This window comes from Sylvia atricapilla, chromosome 4 (assembly GCF_009819655.1).
Source record: "Sylvia atricapilla isolate bSylAtr1 chromosome 4, bSylAtr1.pri, whole genome shotgun sequence".
NCBI lineage: Eukaryota > Metazoa > Chordata > Aves > Passeriformes > Sylviidae > Sylvia > Sylvia atricapilla.
The window spans coordinates 59,396,488-59,418,184 of NC_089143.1; the positions used below are offsets into that span (position 1 = coordinate 59,396,488).

General features: G+C 40.5%; 1 protein-coding gene across 3 annotated transcripts in view; it reads right to left on the reverse strand.

The window, feature by feature from the left end:
- Window positions 1-21,697, reverse strand: part of DCLK2 (doublecortin like kinase 2) — an 85,334-nt gene that overhangs the window by 8,352 nt on the left and 55,285 nt on the right. For all 3 annotated transcript variants that reach the window (XR_010743481.1, XM_066318058.1, XM_066318057.1), the window contains 8 exons: window positions 18,542-18,614; window positions 17,453-17,561; window positions 13,901-13,958; window positions 10,665-10,784; window positions 8,754-8,900; window positions 6,337-6,470; window positions 4,927-5,004; window positions 3,705-3,801 (listed from right to left, as the gene is read on the reverse strand). Coding sequence is in view for 2 of the 3 variants with exons in the window: in XM_066318058.1 (XP_066174155.1) it covers window positions 3,705-3,801; window positions 4,927-5,004; window positions 6,337-6,470; window positions 8,754-8,900; window positions 10,665-10,784; window positions 13,901-13,958; window positions 17,453-17,561; window positions 18,542-18,614 (816 nt within the window). In the remaining variant the exon portion in view is untranslated. The remainder of the gene's footprint in view (window positions 1-3,704; window positions 3,802-4,926; window positions 5,005-6,336; window positions 6,471-8,753; window positions 8,901-10,664; window positions 10,785-13,900; window positions 13,959-17,452; window positions 17,562-18,541; window positions 18,615-21,697) is intronic.

A 21,697-nucleotide genomic window follows, 5' to 3' on the forward strand; every position in this document is an offset into this window, starting at 1 on the left:
GCTTTTTCAGACGCTACAATTCTAGGCATGAATAGCTTTCATCAAGCAACTTCACTTGGTTCAGAAGAACAGCTTTTGTTAAACAACTTCGCTTTATTCACAAGACGTGCAGACTAAATTTGATGGCAGTGATAATTTGCAGAGGGCAGCAGCTCTGCAGGGAAAACCTGCAGCAGTTAAACTCATCTGCAATAAGGCACGTCCTAAGTTTATTTCTTAGCTCCTTTTCTGCCATGTTTTTAGTTACCCCAAGGTGCTGACCAGAAAGATGCTGCTCTAATAACCTACGGTAGGTCAGAGATGCTTTTGGTATCTTAATGTTGTTCTCCGGCACACTTGAGAAAATTGTTTGCAAAGATGAACAGATTACAGTCAATTTGATAGTGCCTCCAAACTTATGGTTGGATAGCGTGATAATATTATATTGCAGAGAAACAACAGACACCTGACCTGAGTTTGATTCTAAAGAAAAAGGGATACAGATCAAAGCAGTGGATGAATGGGAGTTTTCCTGATATGCTAAAGAACAGAAATTTATTTTATTTGGCATTGAGAAAAAATAATATGATCTTCTGCAGATGAAAATTTATATGGCATGCTATAATTCACATTTTATTTTTATTAAGGCTGTATTCAGAGTGACATGAGTTTGTTCCATAAATATTTGCTGTGTGTTCGAGGAAGGATAACTTGGAATTAGGAAAACTAAAAGGAATAGATCTGCTAGATCTTGCAGAGGATGATCTCATTGAGGAAGCTGTTACAGGTCACCTGTGTCTTCTTCAAAGCTCCAAGTGTGACCTATATTGTAAATTAATAAATACATGCCAAGACAGAGCTGAGTATAGCATAGTAAAGTCACTTGGAAAAGGTTATGTCAAGGCATTGTATCTATCCAGTGATTTTCTTTGTAATCCTGCTCTATTTTACAGCCTGATCTATTCCCACTAAGACGTGCCAGAGATAAACATTGCAGATGTCTCTGTGTGCAGAGAGGAAGGGGAGGAATTAAAGGAATTAAAGCTCTGCACCGTGTGAAGGCTCTGGGTACCAACAGTGCAAAATGTCTGCAAGCACCTGGGGCAGGGCAGGATCTGGGACTGGCCTCCATCACAGACAAGGAAAAGCACAAAACTGCTGGCCATGGTCTGCATCAAATGGGGTTGCCTCCAAGAGCAGCAAGTGAGGGCTTTTCTTCCTCTTCACTTGCTCCAGTATTACTGGCCTGAGTAAGGAAAGAATTTTCTTCTGAATAATAATAATAAATGGGAGACTTGTGACTTGAGGTATAGCATGTTGACAATATTTAACTGTTTGGAATTTTGTAAGATAATAAACTGATTTGATTTAAGCTTAACTTTCTCCCACTGAACATACGAAAATAAATTTTCAAGTCAGTCATGTTTGCAAAACTGCTGTATTGTGCACCTTGTATTGTCTTTTTGGAGGAGAATATTGTATTTCCTGTGGAGTTAACTCATTTAGTAGGCAGAGAGGGGGAGATTGTCCTCAAAGGGACAATCAATAACACAAGTAGATTGTAACATTTACTGCAGTTAAACAAAACCAAAACTTGGTGTATGGTTTCTTCTTAATAAGACAGTGTGGTACAGTGCATTTTGCCGTGTTTGTCTTTCCCTAACTTCGACATATGTATATTTGTATACATAGCCTTAAAACTAACGCAGAGCTAGGGAACACTGAATGGTGAAAAAGCAACTTCCAGTGTCTTTATCCTCAGTATAGTATATGGATGATGTCTTAGTTACTGCATCACCTGCAGGACAGCTCACTGTGGCCATGCCTGTAATGCAAGAGGCTTTAACAAGTTACAGTTTGTGTGTTACCCCTGGGAAATACAACAGCACGCTCCCTGGAGGTATTTAGGGATGAAATTCTTGGACCAAACTGTGAAACCTCAGACGGTGACTGTTCAGCAGCCTAGACAAACATTGAATGACTTGCAAAAATTATTAGGTAGAATTAATTAGATCAAACCATTGTTAGGACTATCAAATGTGCTGTTGGCACCACTGATGCATTAAAAGGTATTCCTTCCTTGTTGTCTTCCAGGAGCCTGTCACCAAAAGCATGTGCTGCATTGAGGAAAGTAGAGTTAAGAGTACAAAAGGGAAAAGCTTGGAGGGCAGTTACCACCATACCTCTCAGTATACACACACACACATATATATATATGTATTACTATCTCTGGACCATCCTGTGGCCTCACACCCTGATGGCCTGACAGTCAGCATGATCCTTTGCATTTCTTACAAATGGGTATTTCTGTCAGCACAGAAAAACAGTCACCACTCACTCATGTTTCTGTGGACACTTCTTCTAAGGCCTGTAGAGCTTCTGTACATACAGAAGAAAAAAAAACCCAAAATAGTAATCTTGCATTGGCATAAGTGTTTCTGCAGCTTTAGGTGTACCACATGTTGTCAAGGCTAAAAATGGGCCTGTTATCAATGTTGCTATTGATATTGTCAGTATTCTATAAATGAAGGTATAAGGATCTTGGCTGTCATTATTCTATAAATGTAGGTATAAGGATTGTGACTGTCAGTGTGCCATAAATGTAAGGATTCTCATGAGATGTAGATATGGAGAATTAATCAAGGTCAGTACACAGATGCATTCCAGAGCAAGTGGAACCTATATGAAAAAATACTCATACAATGTTTGCTACTTCTTCTGCAAGGGCCCTGTGGAAGGATGGCAAACAGGGCATTTATTTAAAAGAAAGGGGAATTGTAGGCACACAGTTTGTGCTGGCTGGGAGTGGGGCTGAGGCCGAGCCTCATCCCTAATAGGCTACAACTGTGTAGGATAGGTGAACAATATGGAAAGTAAAACAGGGAATGCTGAGGTGTACTGACCAATCCCGGAAGGGGAGATATGGTGCACAGGTGGAATGTAAGATAAAGGCTATAAAAGGCTGTACTGGAGAGCAATAAAGTGCTGATGCTTGAAGCCTTTGGTGTCAGTCATACCTCCTCCGTCAGAGACGTCACCTTGAAAACCAAGACTGAGGACCTTTTTTGTTCAGAATGCACGTCTGGAAACGTGTGAGATGACGGGGGCTTGGGATGTGTTGGTGAATGGATAAACACCCATTGGGAAATGCAGAAAAAAATCCAGCTTCTCATTGGCTGGGTATAAAAACCACCTCCACTTGCTAGCGAGCCCTTTAGTGAATTAACCTGAGAAGGGAGGTTTACAATTTGAATCTTTTCCTACAGACACAGTCATTTTAAACAAAACTGCAGCGATCACAGAAGAACTGCTGGCAGTGGCAATTAGTAATGTAGTAATGTAGTCTTGAAAAACTCAAATAAATGCCTCAGGTAAAATAGGAAGAAATGCCAACTGCATCCAGTCCACAGGGCAATAATTTTTCCTTTTTAAAGAGTGAATCCAGAGACACGTTTGTTTTACAGCTGAGGCACTGAAGCTGCTGTAAAGTGCATGCTGAAGGGAGCTGGGTACCGTGTGATGTTCCCTGAATGCAGCTGGCACTCTGCTACCCTTGCTCAGGCACAGCACCACAGCCTCACACACCTGAGCTTTCATCAGGCACTGTTAAGCTAAACTAACTAAAAAGGCACAGCAGCTGGGGCTGCTCTGCTCTCCCCAACCGAGCACAGGCTGCTCAGGGGCTTGTCAGAAACTCTGCTCCACGTGAGGAAAAATATCAGTACCTTTGCTGAATCAGTGATGTTATCCCAATAGGGAGAGGGAAATTCCAGCTTCCCCACAAGTATCTGATCAAAGAGGTCTTCCTGAAGGTTGTTTTCACTGTAAAACAGCAGTGACAAAAAAAACATTATGAGATAAAAAGCCGATTTGTCATGGGAATTTTAACTTGATTTGGGGATGGAACAGAAATTATGTTAATAACTACTAGAAATGCAGAATTTGCAAGTTTATATGGTGATAGCTCTTCTGAGCTAATGAATTGAGGTAACTTCCACTGGAGTAGGGACTGCAGAGTTAACACACATTTATTAATCTCACTTATGACCTGGTTCTTACATGCATGATGTGGACATCCTCTGTGCCCTACCCCCAAACTCTAATCAAACAATACATTTGCTTGCACAATGTATCTTTCAAAACACGTTTTCAACTTTATAAACATGAACAAACAACATGAAAATCCCAAATACCTGAACTGATATTTTTCCATCAGCAATAACTGTATAATGTTTGCAAAATATTTTCATTCAGCGCAGTGCTTTAGTCAAAACCTAACTATTTCGTGAAGTATTTTGCTGTAAAAATGAAAATGCAGGCCCTGCATTAGTAATTTATGTGTTAAGAGGAGAATTTCCTCTCAAAATGGTAATGCTAATTCCTTCTCATTTTCTGGAAAAAAAAAAAAAAAAGAAAAAAAAAAGGAAAAAAGAAAAAGAAAAGAAAACGCATTTGATTTTTGGTAGAACTCACACATAGCCTGACTGCCAGTACCAGAAATGATGTTTGCAAACCTCGCCGCTCGGTCTGACACTTCCCAAGAGGACGGACAGGGTTAAAAAAGGCGGGATAAGGACATTTTCCCCTCTCCCTGTTTCCCAGCGCCGCTCTCCGGGAGCTGCCGCGTCCCAGCGCCATCGGCGGAGGGCAGTGCACACCCAGGGATGGAGGATCGGGATCCGCATGGAGACAAAAGGAGAGGCAGCTCTGCCCTCTGCATCCCCCCCACAGCACTGAAACACCTGCCCCCGGAGCAAAACAAATCAATGAAATGGACCCCGAAAGGCTAAAATGAGGAACAAATGGCAACCACTTAAAAACACAGAGAAAACACATCAATCTGATCCATCTTTTTGTGTCCCCCCAGGATGCCTCCCTCAGGGAGAAAGGTCAGACCTGTTCTGAAAGAACTGGGTTAGTTTGGCTGGTTTTCCCTTTGGCACTCACCTGCGAAAAGGTGGGAATCCACATAACAGGATGTACGTGATCACACCTGCTGCCCAAATATCCACCTTTAAGCCGTACCTGAGAAAACAAGGCTGTGTGACTTGGGCTGCATTAACAACAACAACAAGCCCAACCAAAACAAAAACAAAACCCCAAATAAGTCATTCCAGTCAAAAATAAATGACACTGACAGGATTATGTGAGAATCGGAGCTAAGTTATTTCCTGCTCATGTGGGGATGTATTTTGTGCTGGGTATCTTCACACCTTTAGGGTCTTTAAGAAACCATGATTCTATGATTTTTTTATTTTTTTCCCCTCTACCATAAGTCTCAGGGCTCTCCAGGGTTTGAGAATCTACTCAAATCCAAATCAGTATCCAGGCTTCCCAATCCAGAGCCACTGATGATTAAAGACGAGGATGTGCCTTCTCGGTCCCTGCAGTGAAGCAACTCTCTCTAAGGTTATCGTGTGTTGCTAAGCAACAAGACACACCAATTCTCCAGCCTCTCCAGCGAGTAACACAGCGAAGGAGAGCTGCACTTTTCTTTCAAAGCACAGAAATTAAACCACTGGAGGTCGGAAAGAGGCCTTTCCCCTGTTCCGTGGATTCGGTGTGTCAAAGCCTGAGGCACGCAGACGAGGCGCCCTCCTGACACCGGAGCTCACTGCAGCTGTGAAATGTTTCTCCATGCAAAGACTGCACTGAACAAGGAGTGAAACAGCACAACAAAACCTCCCTCCATCAGGAAATTCAGAGTGGTCACAGCTGTGGCAAGAGCCAGCCAGAGCATGGAATGGAGTTCTCATAGGTCTAAAAGGAGAGAGGACTTGTGAAAATCTGCCATTGGTGAAAATGCACCATTTTAGAAAACTTTTTCTGTATTTATGCAATGACCTGTTAAATACAGGTTGTTCAATTGTTACCAAACAGGATGTGCCACCCAAAAGGGTCACTTGAATCAACATGATCTAACTAGAACTGTCCTGAGAACAGCTTTAGATGAGGTGACCTCTGGAGCCTCTTCCCTTGGAAATCATTTCATTTCTAAAGCAAACACTGTGTTTTGCCTGTCTGTTCTTCCCCAAGCAGCTGCCACGGGTGGTACAGTGGGCTGGGGATGCTGAGGTGAGGCAGGGAGCACAAACAAATGGACTCCACTGGACCAGAGCTGCTCCAGGGGAGGTGGGAGAGGAGGCAAAGGCCAAAATCCAAATTCCAGAATTCTGGGAGCAGGCAGAGCGTGGATACTGGCCTCTTGGAGGAACTGGGAATGGTGCCCATGGGTGGTTTGGTTACAAAACAATGGAGGGCCAGCCTGTTGGAGCATTTAGGTCTCACAAGATCTTAACCAGCTGCCAAAAACGAGTGGTCACCAGGCCTGTGCTGCAGGCAGCCGTCCTCACTCACCCTGTCTCTGCAATGATTTCTGGAGCCACGTAGGTGGGTGTCCCACAGACAGTGTACAAAGGGCCCTCCACCACCGTCGCCAGGCCAAAGTCTCCAAGCTTCAAAGACTTGGTTCCATCCGAATACTCACACACCTAGGATCAGAGAAACCAACACAGATTGAGGAGGAGAACACCTGCATTTTTAAATTCTCTAATTTCTTTGGGAAATCATCATACCGCACCAAGAAGATGGGAAAAATAGGTGATTTCTATATCCCTGTAGGGAAAGAAGGGGGAAAATGATAATCCTATTGATTGCAGCTGGAGCAAGTGTTCAATGGAGCAGTTTGCCAGCTATGTAGGTCAGACCATGACACAGCCTCGAGCAACCAGAGGTAGAAAAGAAAACCCAGTCCTTGAATGTTAGGAAGTTTTCAATATATTCAGGAAAATAAAACACTCTATTTTTATTTGAATGAGACCTAGAGTTTAAAATGGGACTGGCAGCTACAATCAGATTTGTTTAACATCTTGTTAACTTAGCATAAATCTAGTCAGCATCCTGGGCAATTTCATTAGCAAATGTCTTCCCTTTTGGTCTGGGCAAGTTCAGTTTAGGCTCCTGTGCAGACCCAACTGCACCTTACCAAAATAAATGTGTTTTTTTCAGTTTAGGTTTCTGTGCAGACCCAACTGCACCTTACCAAAATAAATGTGTTTTTTTCAGTTTAGGTTTCTGTGCAGACCCGACTGCACCTTACCAAAATAAATGTGTTTTTTCAGTTTAGGTTTCTGTGCAGACCCAACTGCACCTTACCATAAACAATGTAGCACTGAGTCATTTTATTGATGAAAGAAGCTGCATTTAAATAGAAAGAAAAGTGCTTATACAACAGTGATGGCAGGAATAAAGCAAACCAGACTGACACAAAGGAAACATCCCCCTAATAAATTCATCTCAGTTTTGCTCGTAAAGGAAAATGTTCATATTAACATGATTTCAAAGGCATCTAGTTTCTAGAATGGAGGACCCCATAATCTCCAGAATGGCTGAATTTATTTGCCTTCCTCAAACAACTGAGCACTGCAATACCTTTCTTCATTCCCCTGTGTAATTCATATCAGTAATGGAAACACTTGTTCCCCTTTATATAACACCTTCATATCAACTATTACTCTTAGGGTTTGCATTTTTAAAATGCATGACTAGCAAAGGGAATGTAATTCCCTTCCAGACAGGCTGGATGACCCCGTGCAAAAAACCCTAACTATATGCAATTACAGGTAGCAGTTGATGGGAATTATTTGCATTTACATTCAGTACCAGGATGTTATCTCTACATTCTGCTGCTGTCAATCACGGTGAGTAAGATTTGCATCTGTTGAGTAATCTCTTTAGGCAAAAAGGGCATTTGTGCCTATTTATAACTGATTCAGTCACTAATGAGAGCTTAAAATTTCTTTGGACTGTCTGTGTTTAGAGATGCACCCATAGTACGTGAGACTTACACCTCTATTTTCTCTCTCAAGTGCCACATTTCTGTGACTGCAAACAATCTAATTTATTTGAGGGTTTATTTAAATTGCTAAACACTGCCAATGGAATTACTGGGGAAAGAACTGACTACCAATTAGGAAATATTTTCAGCTTGTGGCCCTGTCCTTGTAACAGTTCAAAATCCAGTCTGGGATAAGCTGTGACTCCTGCTCGGCAGCAAACTCATTAAACAGGACTGACAAACACCACAGAAGACTTTAAGAAATGCCTCAAGCAGGGGAGATTACAGCCCTGTTCGTGCAGAGTGTGTCACTTAATATCCAATATGTAATGCACAAGTGTAACCTCTGCATGTAAGCAGGACAGCACGCCCTGATCCCACTCTCTGGGCTGGGGCATTAGTAGTTCCCAAAGCAGACTTCATGGTAATTCTTGTCAACACAGGCTTTTTATGCCTCTGCTGAAAACAAAAGTAGCCAGTTGCCTAGGAAAAGAATAAACCTCTGTAAAGGGTTAATTCCCAGTTAATTTCCCATCTGAAAGATGGTCCTGCTATGACAGTGAGAGGAAAAAAGCCATTGGCTTCAGATGGTGACCATAGGATTGTTCAAAGAAATGGAAGAAATGGCTCACAGCCCACCTTTCTCCCACTTGCAAGCTGATAAATGATTCATTGATGTAGCTTTAAAATTCATTGTTTTGTGAGACAAGACTCCTGCTTGTCCAAAAGGCAGCCAATCAAAATGTAAATAAAGATAGGTGTTAGGACAGGCTTGAGCACAGCTCTCCTGCATTACGGTGATTGCTATCTCACACACACTTAGTCTAAATTAATATGCCTGCTGTTCTCTGCTGTGCTCCTTGACATTTATACACACAAGCATTTGCATTAATGAGAACAAAGTAAGGGAAAATCCTGGGAAATAAACGGGACGTACCAGCAGATTTTCTGGTTTGATGTCTCTGTGCACAATGTTGAGGCCGTGCAGGTATTTGAGAGCACTGGCTAAATTGTAGACCATGGCACTCCCATCTCTCTCTGTGTATTTTGTAGATGAAGTGATGGCATCAAATAGGTCTCCTCCCTATGGAATGGAAAGGAAAAAGATCACCATTTAAAAAAAATAATTAAGATGGCAATTCGTTTAAAAAAAAAAAAACCCAAACATGTAAAAACATCCTTCACAAAAGACATGCTCAAATTCCTGTTAAACAGCAAAAAACTCCCAAACAAACCAAAAATAAACCATAACAAAAAAATTGCAGAAAGATGATCTTGTCACCAAGATACACGACAGGGACTTCGGTCATCTACGTTAAATTCTTAACTGTACTCCAGGCTTCCAGCGTCTGAGCTTGGGCAAATCAAAGATTTTTTTCTATTCATCTTCCTACCTTTGATCACTCATTTATATTACCTACAGGTACAGGCATACAGCATCCCTTTTCTTCATCTTATCAGTAGAATACCTTCAACATATTAAAAAATAGCCCTGATTTTGAGTAAAGCCTAAAATAAATTAGCCCAATAAGAAAAAAAACCCAAAACCCCTAAGTAACAAATATTCAGCAAATTCAAATTTCTGCAGATATTGCAAGGAATACCAAATAAACCTAGCTGAAGAGGGCAAAAAAGATAAACACATTCCAACAGAAATGAATCCACTGATTGAGAGACATGGAAGTGCAGAACCTCCAGGTGATTTCTGAATGTGTCAAGCTCTGTTTATGGATGCCCTGTTCCTCTGGGAATACACAGCAATGTGTGAGTGAGTTACTGATGCGGCATTTTCAGTCATTGCAACAAATTTCGTGTGGGTGTCTCCATGATGGTTTCCCTGGATACATCTGTAGGAGTGATCTGTCTGAGCTGTGGGTGGCATTCCAAGCATTTCAGTGCACACCAAAGAGAAGCAGCAATTCAGGAAATACAGGCCAAGATGGTGGTGAATTAAAACGTAAAAAAAAATTCTGTCTTGAAACCCCAAAAAGCCTATAAGGTATAAAAATAGCTTCTAGAAAGGAGGAAAGATGAGTGGGCTGCAGAAATTATATATTCAACAACTACACGCTTCCTTTAGAGGTTTCCCAGTCTGGCAACCATTCTAGAGGGGACTCCTGTATGTAACAGTGCTTCAGTCAAAAATAAAAAGTGCTGCTCAAAAAAGGAGCAGTACTGCTTTTGCTGCATGTTCTTTGCATCTGACATGCCAGTCAGGCTGATGTGCAGTGCTGCTGTGCATGTACAGAACTCAGACAAGAGAATGCACGACTAGAACCTGATGCTACTCGTGTATTTGGCACACAAGGTGACAGGAAAATGAATATTTGTGTTTTCTCTGTACACGTACAAAAGCGGCATCTGTTTCCTGGAGAACGGTTTGATATAAGCAAAATGGGTAGAGATCTTTTGAGTTTTGGCTTTCTAGGATGAGAATCGCTTGAGTTTAATTTATTTGTCTTCTCTATTAAGGTAAATTCATTACAGAGAGGTCATTTCTTTAAATCAAATTACTTAATAATGAGAATAGTGAAATAAGTGCAGGTGTTATTTTAGGAAATGTATATCACTATCATCACTGCATATTGTAGGCATGATATAAAATCCACTATCTGCTTCTCTCTGGACTGTGCACATTGCAAAACTACCTCAAATCCATGTTAATGGCCAAATTACAACTGAAGAGAGAGAAATCCCATTGATATACTTGCTTGGCAGGTGTATTTTTATGATTTAAAAATGCAGGTTGCCACTGAAACCTTATTTGATTATGTCTCCCGAGATCTCAGTGCTCCTAGATCCTGCTCAGAGAACTCAAACAAGACAAATAAAGCCCCCTGAGCCTTACCTTGACCAGCTCCATCACCAGGTAGAGCTCTGTGGGGGTGTCCATCTCCTCTATCAGCATGATGATGTTTGGGTGCTTCACTCGGCGCAGAATAGACACTTCATTTTCAATCAGGTGTTCCTGTTCACAAGAGGACGGAAGTTTATCTGAAACATGAATCTGCCAATTCACTTTTCCTTGGATCAGCCAATCACTCCATCAAGGGAGCACCCTTTTTGCTGATTAATTTATATAGCAGAAGGTTATTTTCAGTTGCTGGACCTTAGCTTGTATCTCATCACTGACCACATTTAATTTAAAAGATATTTCACACACATAATGAATGAGGCATCTCGGAAAAAGACCCCAGAACACAACAGCAATTCAGGAAGTGCAGGTTATATTCTTATGTGGATATTATGAGGTGAAATTAAGTTCAGAACCCTTCTGCTCCCAAGCTGGATCATTGGGACCTGTCACCCCTCATCAATAATTAGCATGTCCTTGATCCTCTCCAGCCTTCACCTCTCATTTAGTGTGGGTTACTCAAGGACAGATTAGCTAGGATTTCTATCCAAGGACTTCAATTTTTTCAAAAAAAGTTGTGGAATGTATTCAAGAAAAAAAATATTCTGAGAGCTTTGGTTATAGATTTTGGTTCATTTTATATGTCTGTTCAGATTTACAATCTGCAAAATGTGTAATAGCTCAGTTAAATTGTTGTGACTCCAACAGCTTAACAGCACACAGACTGAGTTCAATTTCCTCTTCCCTGTGCTTCTGAGCAAGTAATGGCTTTTGAGAACAAATTAGTTTCAAATGCCTTTTTTTCTAGAACACTTTAACATGGGAGAGCAAAAAAAATCACGTGTTCCTTCCACGCCAAGAATGATTTTAGTTTTCCTTTATAAATGTTGGAATATGGATATTGTATTTAGGTTCTCTGCAAAATAAGAAACAACGCCGGCATCAGACACGAGTGTCCTTCCACCCTGGCAGGGAACAAATCGTGTCACCGGGCTGGGAACTTCTCCCTGTTGAATGCACTGATAAGGAGCATGCACTTCATGCATTTGTGAGCAGAGCACTAGGAGGAGATGTGATCCACCGTGTGTAGGCAGTGACTGGAGACCTTACACCACTTCACCCTCTTTTCCCGGGGTTATTTACGGATGCATTGTGCTTTTGCCAAAGCTTTCTGTGGCCACACAGCTCAGGAACCACATGCCACGTGTGCATCTCGTTTTGTGCAGCACACACGGGTTAAACATCACACCTTTGAAATTCACTTTGAAAGAGCAGCAGTGGTCACTCTGAACAAACTGAGTGCCTGCTCCAAGCAAAGTGCTCTGGGGAGAAAACAGAACAGACAGGAAGCAATTCTGTTAAACACAATGCTGAACCTCATCACCAGACAGATGTGAACAGCCACAGCACACTAAGCCTTAGGGATGGCAGCCTGGAAATTCAAAACTAACATTAAGAGTCCAAGCGAAAATACCATTGCATATATTACAGGGTGTCATTACAGCTTTCTCAACCTAAAGAACAAGGGGCATATTAAATTTATTACACCCATTAATTACAACTCAGGCACAAAGATTTTTTCTGCGCTTTCTTGACTAAACTGCTCAGGCATAATTAATACTTAAAATAAACAGTATCTTTTTTTAAATGTGCTCCAGAATGTTGCTGAGCTATGGTTTAAAAATCTGTCCTCAAAAAAATGCTGATTAATATGTAGCTAGTTCTTTTCAAGCACCCCACTGTCTCGCTATGTTTTGCCACGTATAAAAATGATAATTCCAAAACTCATTATGGTGTTCTCCTGGATAGTGCAATATATGTTTCAGTCCACATTAATATAATTTATTTACAGAGACAGTATTCTGTAATTAAGGCACTTGTGGAAAACAGTCAATTGGATTCAAATTTTTGAAAACCAAGATCAGGGCGCCGTGAGCAACACGTAAATCATCCAAGTTTGGGCTGGATGGGTGCTTTGAAGCCAGGGCTGTAGAACTGAGTGAGGAAGGAATAAGCTGTAGCAAAATCTAATTATTTCCTTTGTCAGAATTCTTCCAGGATGATTCTGCCACTTTACACCTCAGAGGTGCAAACATCTCCCAACAGTCTCTGGCTATGCAGAGACAGCTCCTTTCAAAACGGGCAACTCTGATCCATGGGGTTGAGTTTAAAGCAAGGAGAATGATAAATAGAAAATTCCTCTAAACTCTACTGTGTAAAATAGGTTATCTATCTCCAGACCATTCCAGTTTATGATACCTAAGCAGCTGACTCAGACAAGTAATAAAAACCATCTAAAGTTGCAAGCTGTACGCGTCATCCAAAAATTTTGTTTACCGTGGGTCACCCTTTCCACAGCTGAAGAAATTGCAACATTTTAATCTCAGAAAAGCAATCCTAGCACTTTTTCTTGCGACTGCACATTTTTATGATTCCTTTCTAAATTTTCTAAATAAACCCAGAGAATATGAGGTAAAATGAAACCCTCATCTCCTAGCACCCTAATACATGCTTTAAAATCTGCACAGATAAAATATTTCTGTTTGAGGACTTCTCCTAATAGGAAGTCATCACAGCATCACACAGCTCCTTACCACACAAAGAGGGGAGGCAGTTATTCTTCCTTTTAAACAATAATACTCAAGAAGTATGAAGGGAAAGAAGAGGTTTGACACTCAGCTATTTTCTTGGATTATATAAAATATTGTTCTCCTGAAGAAACACTTACGGATTTTTCTTTTTAAAGTCTGAATTAAAAGGAAGTTTTCAGAACACAAGAGATCTTTGTTAATATAGGAAGGTGACATTACATAATAGAAAGAAAAGGCGGTGAAAATTTCTTTTCAAATCCATGCTCTGCTTATAAAAGGAGCACATTGAGCCATACAGAAAGAAATTAGAGACAGAGTGGGATGGGAATTACATAAATAAACATATAACTGCAAATTTCCCCTCTCGTGTTTTACACATCAAAATTGTCCAATAAATTTTGGGTGCACAATAGCATTTTGTCAGCCCAATAAAATAGGCAACAATTAAGTTTGTTTTTTTTTTCTCTATTATTAGTAGACTAACACTCGCTGCTTGTATTATTTGCTTCTTGGATACATCATAATCTTGCTAAAGAGATACTCTGCAAATAGTCAGGAAACCCAAACACACCCACCACTTATGACTAATGAGCAGCTGCTAGTGCTGCCTCTGTGCACATGCAAATGGCTGTACACTACCTTCCCACAGCACTTGGCCTTGTCTATGATCTTCAGGGCAAACTCCTTTCCCGTGGACCTAAGCAAGAAAAACACCAGAGCCATTAATTAGAAAAATTCTGGCATTTTCTGTGAACACACCATCATAACAACATGCTGTGGCCCATGCAGGTTCCTGAGAGAAAATTCGGAGGGCAGACCTGGGGTTGGTTTTCGTTTCCTCAGCAGCACTGGTGCCTGCTGTTTCCCTGACTACTACAACCCAGCTCCCCTTGGTGTATTAATCCCAGGATCCAGCTGCAATTTCTGCTTTGTGACCTGGCACAACTCTGTCACTCCTTTAAGGCAAAATCTGCCTTCAGCCTTCCGCTCAGCTTTGCTCAACTTTGAAGATAAAATCATGTACATATACATGGGAAGATTGATACCCTAGCTAAAAAAATCCAATAGGACTCAACAGAGCAAAAATGTCCTAGTCCATTGCAGATAGTCTAAAATCCTGTAGAATTTATTGCACACTGATTTCGAGCTTTTGTATTGTTGTTTTGGGGGTTTTTTTTTAGCATTTTGTGGAATTCTACAGCAGTCATCTAAAGTCCTATGACATTTAACAGGGTGGGTTATATACAAAGTAAAAAAGGATTACTGTTTTCAGCAAATACTCTCACAGAAAGGAGCTCTTGTTTGTCTTTTATCCCTTAGGGAGAAGCAATAAAAAAATCTCCATTTCTCCAGAAGGGGAGAAAATGAGCGGAAAAAAAAAGCAACACAACTTAATCTTTTTTTCTTTAAACAAATAAGAAATTATTACTTATATTATAGATGAATTAAAAATCACATGAAATTGCCATAAGACCAAGTTGCTGATATTTTGTACTGTGCCAGTGCCAACAGATTCCAGTGTGCATCAGAACATTGCTATAAAATGGGAGGTAGATACAAAATCAGAAGTCAGGCATGTTTTCAAACTTCCAGGGTGCTTTTGGCATTAGATACAACTGGTCAAAATCAGCACCTTACAGAAAAAAGGAACTGAATTAACACCTAACATCCATTTATGCATTATTGAAAATCTGCAGGCGAGAATCCCTGCCCTGGAAGTGCAGCTGTATCTGCGAGGTTGTCATAGTTACAACCTGATCTGGTCTTTAGATAGAAGCCCTTATCTAAATGGTATCTGTGAAATGCCACCCTCTCATGTTGCAGCCCCCATGTAAGATCTGCCACGAGTTCAGCGTGGAAATCAAAATCCCAATTTGTCCTTTACACCATTTTATCAGAAAACAACTCGTCAGCAGCACCCACTTAGAGACCCTTCAGCACCTGTGCCGTGAGCAAGGGGAGCTAACATTCACAAAGCCAATTCATCCCTCTTCAAATCCCTCCTGCAGATGTCCTCTACCGCAGCACCCAAGGAAAAAAGGTGGCTATAGCCCACGCAGTTTGTGTGCTAATATCACCGCACACCAGCATTGTCTGACGGGTTTCTGGGATTCTTCTCGAGCTGTCAGTGCCCATCTGTTGACTCGTGTCTTTATGTACAGACACAGGCACAAAAGAGACCACCTTATTCTTTTCTCGTTCTCTTTGTAGAACATCCCAGCTGGTAGCTGTGTAACAGGATCCTGGCTCCACAGCTAAGGCTTCTAAGCACAACACTGTTAGAAATTAAGTATAATTAACAGGAATTAAAAGAGAAGCATTTACGGTTGGCATTTCTTCTCTCATCATGATTATTAGCAACTGTTGTCATATACTTATTTTACATAACATTAATTAAAAAATGTTGCAATAAAGGTCTGATCACATACAAAATTAGATATAGAAGCGTAATTGTGCCTTTTTAGAATTTTTATAATTGAAGGGTTGTTTTTCGGGTCCAGTTTCCTCATTCCAAAAAGCACAGATGATATTCAGTGACTTCGCAGCCCTTGTCCCATTTCTAGTGGGATTTAAGTGATTTCCAAAATGCACAGCTTATATTTCTGACAATAAATACATTATCTTGTGCTTTTAATCTGCTGTCTTTCATGAAAGCCTCTGGGTGAGGATAAGGGCAGTGGAAAACAAAGGAGGTGGTGTAGGGGGTGTCTGGGATCACCTGGTTGGGATGTAAGCACAGATGAGTGACTCTGTGGGTAACAGTGAGAAATTACTGGATCAGTAGCCCTTGCTCTTGTGGGAGATTGCCATTTTCCCAGACATTAAGTGGCAGAGACCCAGCTGGGCTGAGCAGGGAACTCTTGTGGTGCTCAAGAGGCTCTTTGGAAGCAAGGTGGGTCTTTGCAGCAAGATTACAGAGCTGTGTTAGTGCATGCAGGGAGAGGAGAGGAAAGGTCAGTGCCCCATTAGAGCTGACACTGGCCAGTGCTGGGGCAGATAGCAAGGCTTTCTGAAGTGTGTCAATAGCAAAGGGAGCTGGAAAGAAAACACTGGAACTTGCTGAAGACTGTCACCTGACTAACAGCCATTAAGATAAAGCGAAGGCATGGAATGCTGCTTTGTTTGCCTCAGCCTTCAGTGCAGTCACTGATGGAAGCTGGGCTGCCCAGTCTCCTGAGCCAGAGGACCACAAGGCTGGGGGCAGCATTCCATTTGCTGACACTGAACTTCCAAGGGCATGATGGAAGACCCAGGGAACTACAGACCTGTTAGTCTAACCTCAGTTCTGGAATGAGATGTTTCCATTCAGAATTCCTTTTCTTTCAATTTAACTAAAACCAGCAGATGAGGATCAGGTAACAGAATATTTCTCTAACATTTATGTTTTTCACAGTCATTTGTTGAGTTTTCCCAGTATTTGCGAACAAGTTGGAGATTCCTCATAATATTTAAGGAACTGAAATAACTCTCAGGTTGATCAAGACAGCAGAAGGTGGTTCTAAAAAAAAAAACCACACTGAGAAAGCGACAGTCAAATCATCTGTTATGTTTGCACTGGCAGCAAAGTGTGACACAAAGCTTGCAGAGGAAGAGCAGCAGCACTGCACAGGTCTGCAAAGGCTCCCCACAGGGAGACAGGATGTTTCAGGCACACTGGAGGGTTCATGTGAAGGGTCTGGCTCCTCCACACCACAAAACACAAGCAGGAAGCCCAAGGGAGCCACCACAACTGCATGTCTTTAAGAGTGCTCCATTCACAGGATGCTGGAAGCTGGGAAAAATCACGTCAGCAGCAGGCAGTGGGGACACACAGCAGCAGAACTGCTGAGGCAGAAGAGGGGGGGCTCTCTCAAATTCTGTTTAGATGCCACATAGAATTTTCTGTCATCCACAACCATCTGTAGTGTGAGAGACTTCTTGAAGAGCTGTGGGTTTTCCTGAGGAGGCACCATGAGAAAGTGATGCCTCCTTTAGTTTCTGGGATAAAAAGCTGTGGCTCTCTGCTGCTCTTGTAGAAGAAAACATAGGAAGCTCTGCACGTTTTCCTGTGCCTTTTTCTCCTGAAGTGTTGCATGTTTTTTGCAACTGCTCCTCGCTTTCATCTCATTACACTTGTCTAGGAAATTATGTTAATGCACAGGGCTTTATCCAGCACAACAAACAGCAGGACTGAACAGTTTCCTTGCTCACCGTTCCACGCACTCCTTCACAACAGCGAAATTGCCATCACCAATCACCTTCCCCACTTTATACTTCTCAAGAATGGTAGATGACCCTGAGAACTTGTTTCCATTCAAGCCTGTAAAAAAAAAAATATAGAAGTCAATAATGCAAGCTGAAGAGAAGCGTCAGCAGGATGCAATATATCCCCAATGGGCTCCACAGATACAAAACATCACAAATGCAAAACAAAACTTAAAAGTAAGCTGTTTTCTCCACTGCAATTCCCTTGGTTTTATCTCAAGTGTAAAGAAGAACAAGATGAACCCAAAGTTATTTGACCTTTGAAAACACAAATAAGTCTCTTGCTATGTTTTTGTATAGGTATATTCTAAAAGTAATGAATGCAGTTAGAAGTTCTTAATCTAAAATTTTCTGAGCTCAAATTACTTTTTTGACTGATTTTTTTGCAAACTCAAAGCAAAATTGCAAATAAGATTCAGCTATAATGCATATTAAAAGACTCAAAAAGTTTTATCTGCTGAACTCCTTTAAATTTTTATAGGTGCTCCTAAAACATCCAGAATGCAAGTAATTATGATAGATGCTTATTTCAGAATTTTTAAAATAATAAACATTACTCCAACATGAAATTTAAAAATATTTTAAAATAATTGGCAATGCTTTAGAGAGACTAGGAATGAAATGTTAAGTTTAGCTAAGGTCAGTTGATTGCCCAGTGGTTCTCCCTGAAGCACAAAGAGCCCTTTTGAGAAGGGTTCCTCTTTCAATCCAGCCACAAACACATTTCTGGTGATAATGCAGGTGATGTTCAAAATCAGTCAAGTTCCTAACAGTGACTATTGAAGAGCAAGGTTCAGTAAAATGCTACCACTGGACAAAAAACACAAACAAACCACCAAAATTTATTTCCTAACTTGACTGCCTTGATGTATAAATTGGGCTAATTTTTTTTTTTCCAAGGGGAATCAACAAGGTAACAAACATCTCCAAGCAGAAAATGATTTGGAGTCATCAGAAACCATCTGAAAGTGCTGATGCAACTGTCATCTACAGCAAAATTTTGGCAAGGATTGCCAGCAATTATTGGTGTCCTACCTTCAGGACTGTGGCAACGGAGTGATTCAGGTACACCATTCACGTTGGAAGAAGATCCACCATGAGGGGAGATCTGTGGAGGTACACAAGAACTTCTAGTTTCTGATGGTTATCACAAGAAAGAGCCATACAAAAAAGCAGCAAAGTTGAAAAAAAAAAAACCACAAACCAACCCCACTAAGAACACTTATGTGGAGTCAGTTTAATTTTTTCTCCCATCTTATTTTCATTCTTGCTTTCTCAAAGCCCGTCATCATCGTCACTTGCACGAATTTAAGATTCAGTCACAGTATTTCTATTTAGATAAGCAGCTGAACAGATTTCAGCAAACAGCAAAGAAAAATCCTTTCAGCTGCACCTACAATTCTGGCCTAGGTGGCCAGGTACATCTGTGATAATCAGATTTATTTAGCCATCCATTGGGATATATTTTAGGTTATTATAGATGTGAAGATCTATAACACCTACAAGCATTCAAGTTAGACCAGTCTGATATGTATCCAGATTTAGTAACTGCGTTTTAGTAACAAAAAACCTGTGGTTTAGATCCAGTTTTAGTAAGTGTGACACTGTAAATAAACAAACATCTAAATGATTTTCAAGCATGACAGCTGAAGAAAACTGATTTTCCTGAACTAACAACTTAATTGGTACTGGATCTGAATCTTCATGATTCTACTTTAAGTCATCTTGTCATACTGCCCAGGGATGTAAATAAGGGTAAGTTTTTATTTTGAAAAGGGGTGCAGGCATAGGAACGAATGCCATAAATACTGAAATATACTGGATATGTTCTATGCACTGCTTTTATTAGCTCTCCTACTAAAGTTATGTACAGGGATGCTGCATGAAATTAAAATAAAGTTTAGATCATCCCCCTCCTCTGTGTAACATCTCTTGCTGTCCTGTGAAGTTCCAGGTCTTGTTTTCTTCATGGGCTATTATGGTAGTTTTCAGCACTCACCACAGGAAGGATTAAAATGCTTCTCTGCCTTAAGCTCAGTGTCTGTTGAAATGGCTTTTTCGAGGCACCGGGAATGCAAATGCAGCATTTTGCCTTTTAGCTGACATTGTCTGGTTACACTGCTGAATATTTTAAATCATTAACACTATTGTCAGGGAAAGAACTGAACTGACAGATAGGGATATTGTCCAAAGGCTCATGAAATGCTAATGAATGCTTAAGTTTCTAGTGGCAGCTGAGCTGCCAAATCAGCTAAAGGTACAGTAACTAGAAGCTGTACAACTTAATTTTGCAGAGCCCCTGAAACAATGAAGTTTACCAGTATTTGGCATAGAAGTAGCATCAAACTGCAAGCAGGCAGCTACTACTCTGCTCCCTGCTAATAACTTAAACCCAGGCTATGTTAATGCTGCTGTCTTTCTGAGTTATCTGTCTATTTAACAGGGATTAGGAACAAGGACATTCGGGTTAAATGACATTTGTACAAAATCATGAGTCAGTCTCTTAACCAGTCAGTCACGTTTTCTTCAAGCATGAAGCAGAGATACCAGAACAGACCACGGCCAAGTATTAGTCATCAGCCTAAAATATTAGTAATCTATTCTGGGTTTTCAGTGAGCGACAATACATGGGAACATGTAGCCCACATTTCCAACTTCCTTCAATCCTGTAATCGGGGCATGCCATGACTGGGCACATTCCTTCTTGCCACAAGAAGGAACCAAACATTAACAGGGAAAAAAAAGCAAAAAAAAGCTAAAATGAGTAGAAAAATAAAGACAAAATTAAAGCTGCCATTGTGATCAGAATATGAAATGGCAGTTTTAACCCTAGCTCTGCCACAGCTCCACAACTGGTGAGATTCTATTTTTTATGTCATTAGAGTGTGAGGAAGGATCCACAGATACAAACCCATGTTCTTTTGCAGTGGAATGGTGCCTTGGTTGGCACTCATTAGACTACTCATGACACGAATGTTTGTGGAAACATTTGGGGATTATTTTCATATTGAAAAGAATACCTAACTCCTGGGAAGCTCCATGGGGTGATGGTGAATCTAACTGTGGAGTATTGTATTGAAACTGTGAATGGACTGTGCAAAAGTATTCTCTGAAATCTGGGGACACTTTTGTTATGTCATTGTAATTGATCCTGAAAAGCTGGAGTAAGAAAGGACTAAAAGACATTCTGAACATAAATAACATGTTATTTATATAATCAGCATTTCATAGGGATGTTGTATTCATTATTACAATGCTTAATAGTAACATAATGTGTAAGACAGAAACTTGGTATTTTTTAAGTGATCCTTAAAGATGAATTATAAATTCAGCAAATGCATCACTTAAAGAATCCCTCTATGAACTGCTGTGGCCCCTGTGACAACTAGTCTGGGTAATCACATGTAAAGAATCTTTGCATATAACTGCACACAAAGCACATGTGTACAATACTGAAGAGATTAAAAACCTTGATGAAGATAGGCACTAATCCTTCAAATCACTTAAGCACATGTTTAACTTTAAGTACATTAATGTCCTCATTGAAGTAAGAGGGACTACTCAGTAGCTGAAAGTTAAGCAAATACTTAAGTTATTTGTTGGATCAGGTTCTAATGCCCTTTCACTTTGGTCATTTGGTCCATCAATTGCAGAAGTAATACCCAGAGAAATTCAAACACAAGGCTACTTAGCATAATTGTGAATCTAAGAAAGGCTTCAACCAAATAAAGCCTCTTTATTTGTGTGATTTTATTTTCTTTTTAAAAAGTTTGAAAGATTTTGTGGTCCTTAATTTTAGGAGGGGACGACAAAGCAATTCAAGTAAGCGTAAGGAAGTTATGACATCACTTTCCAAAGTTACATCAATTTCCAGATTTAATTTAGTCTCCGGATGATTTTTATGGTACAATGTGTGCAGAATGACAGATGTACTGGAAGAGCTAAGAGTCAAATCACCCCAAACACCATTGCACAGAAATGTACACTTAGAACCAAAGGAAAATGTCAAACCTTTCCACTGCCCACAGAACAGCAAAAGGGCTCCTTTTGGTCAGCTGTCCTGTGACACCAAATGCACCATTACCATCATTATTAACCCATGCACCACATTTCATCTCCATGGGAATTCAACAGAAAAACAAGAAACTCAGCATGTTTGATCAAAAGAGAATACTCTACAGAGTAGTCATT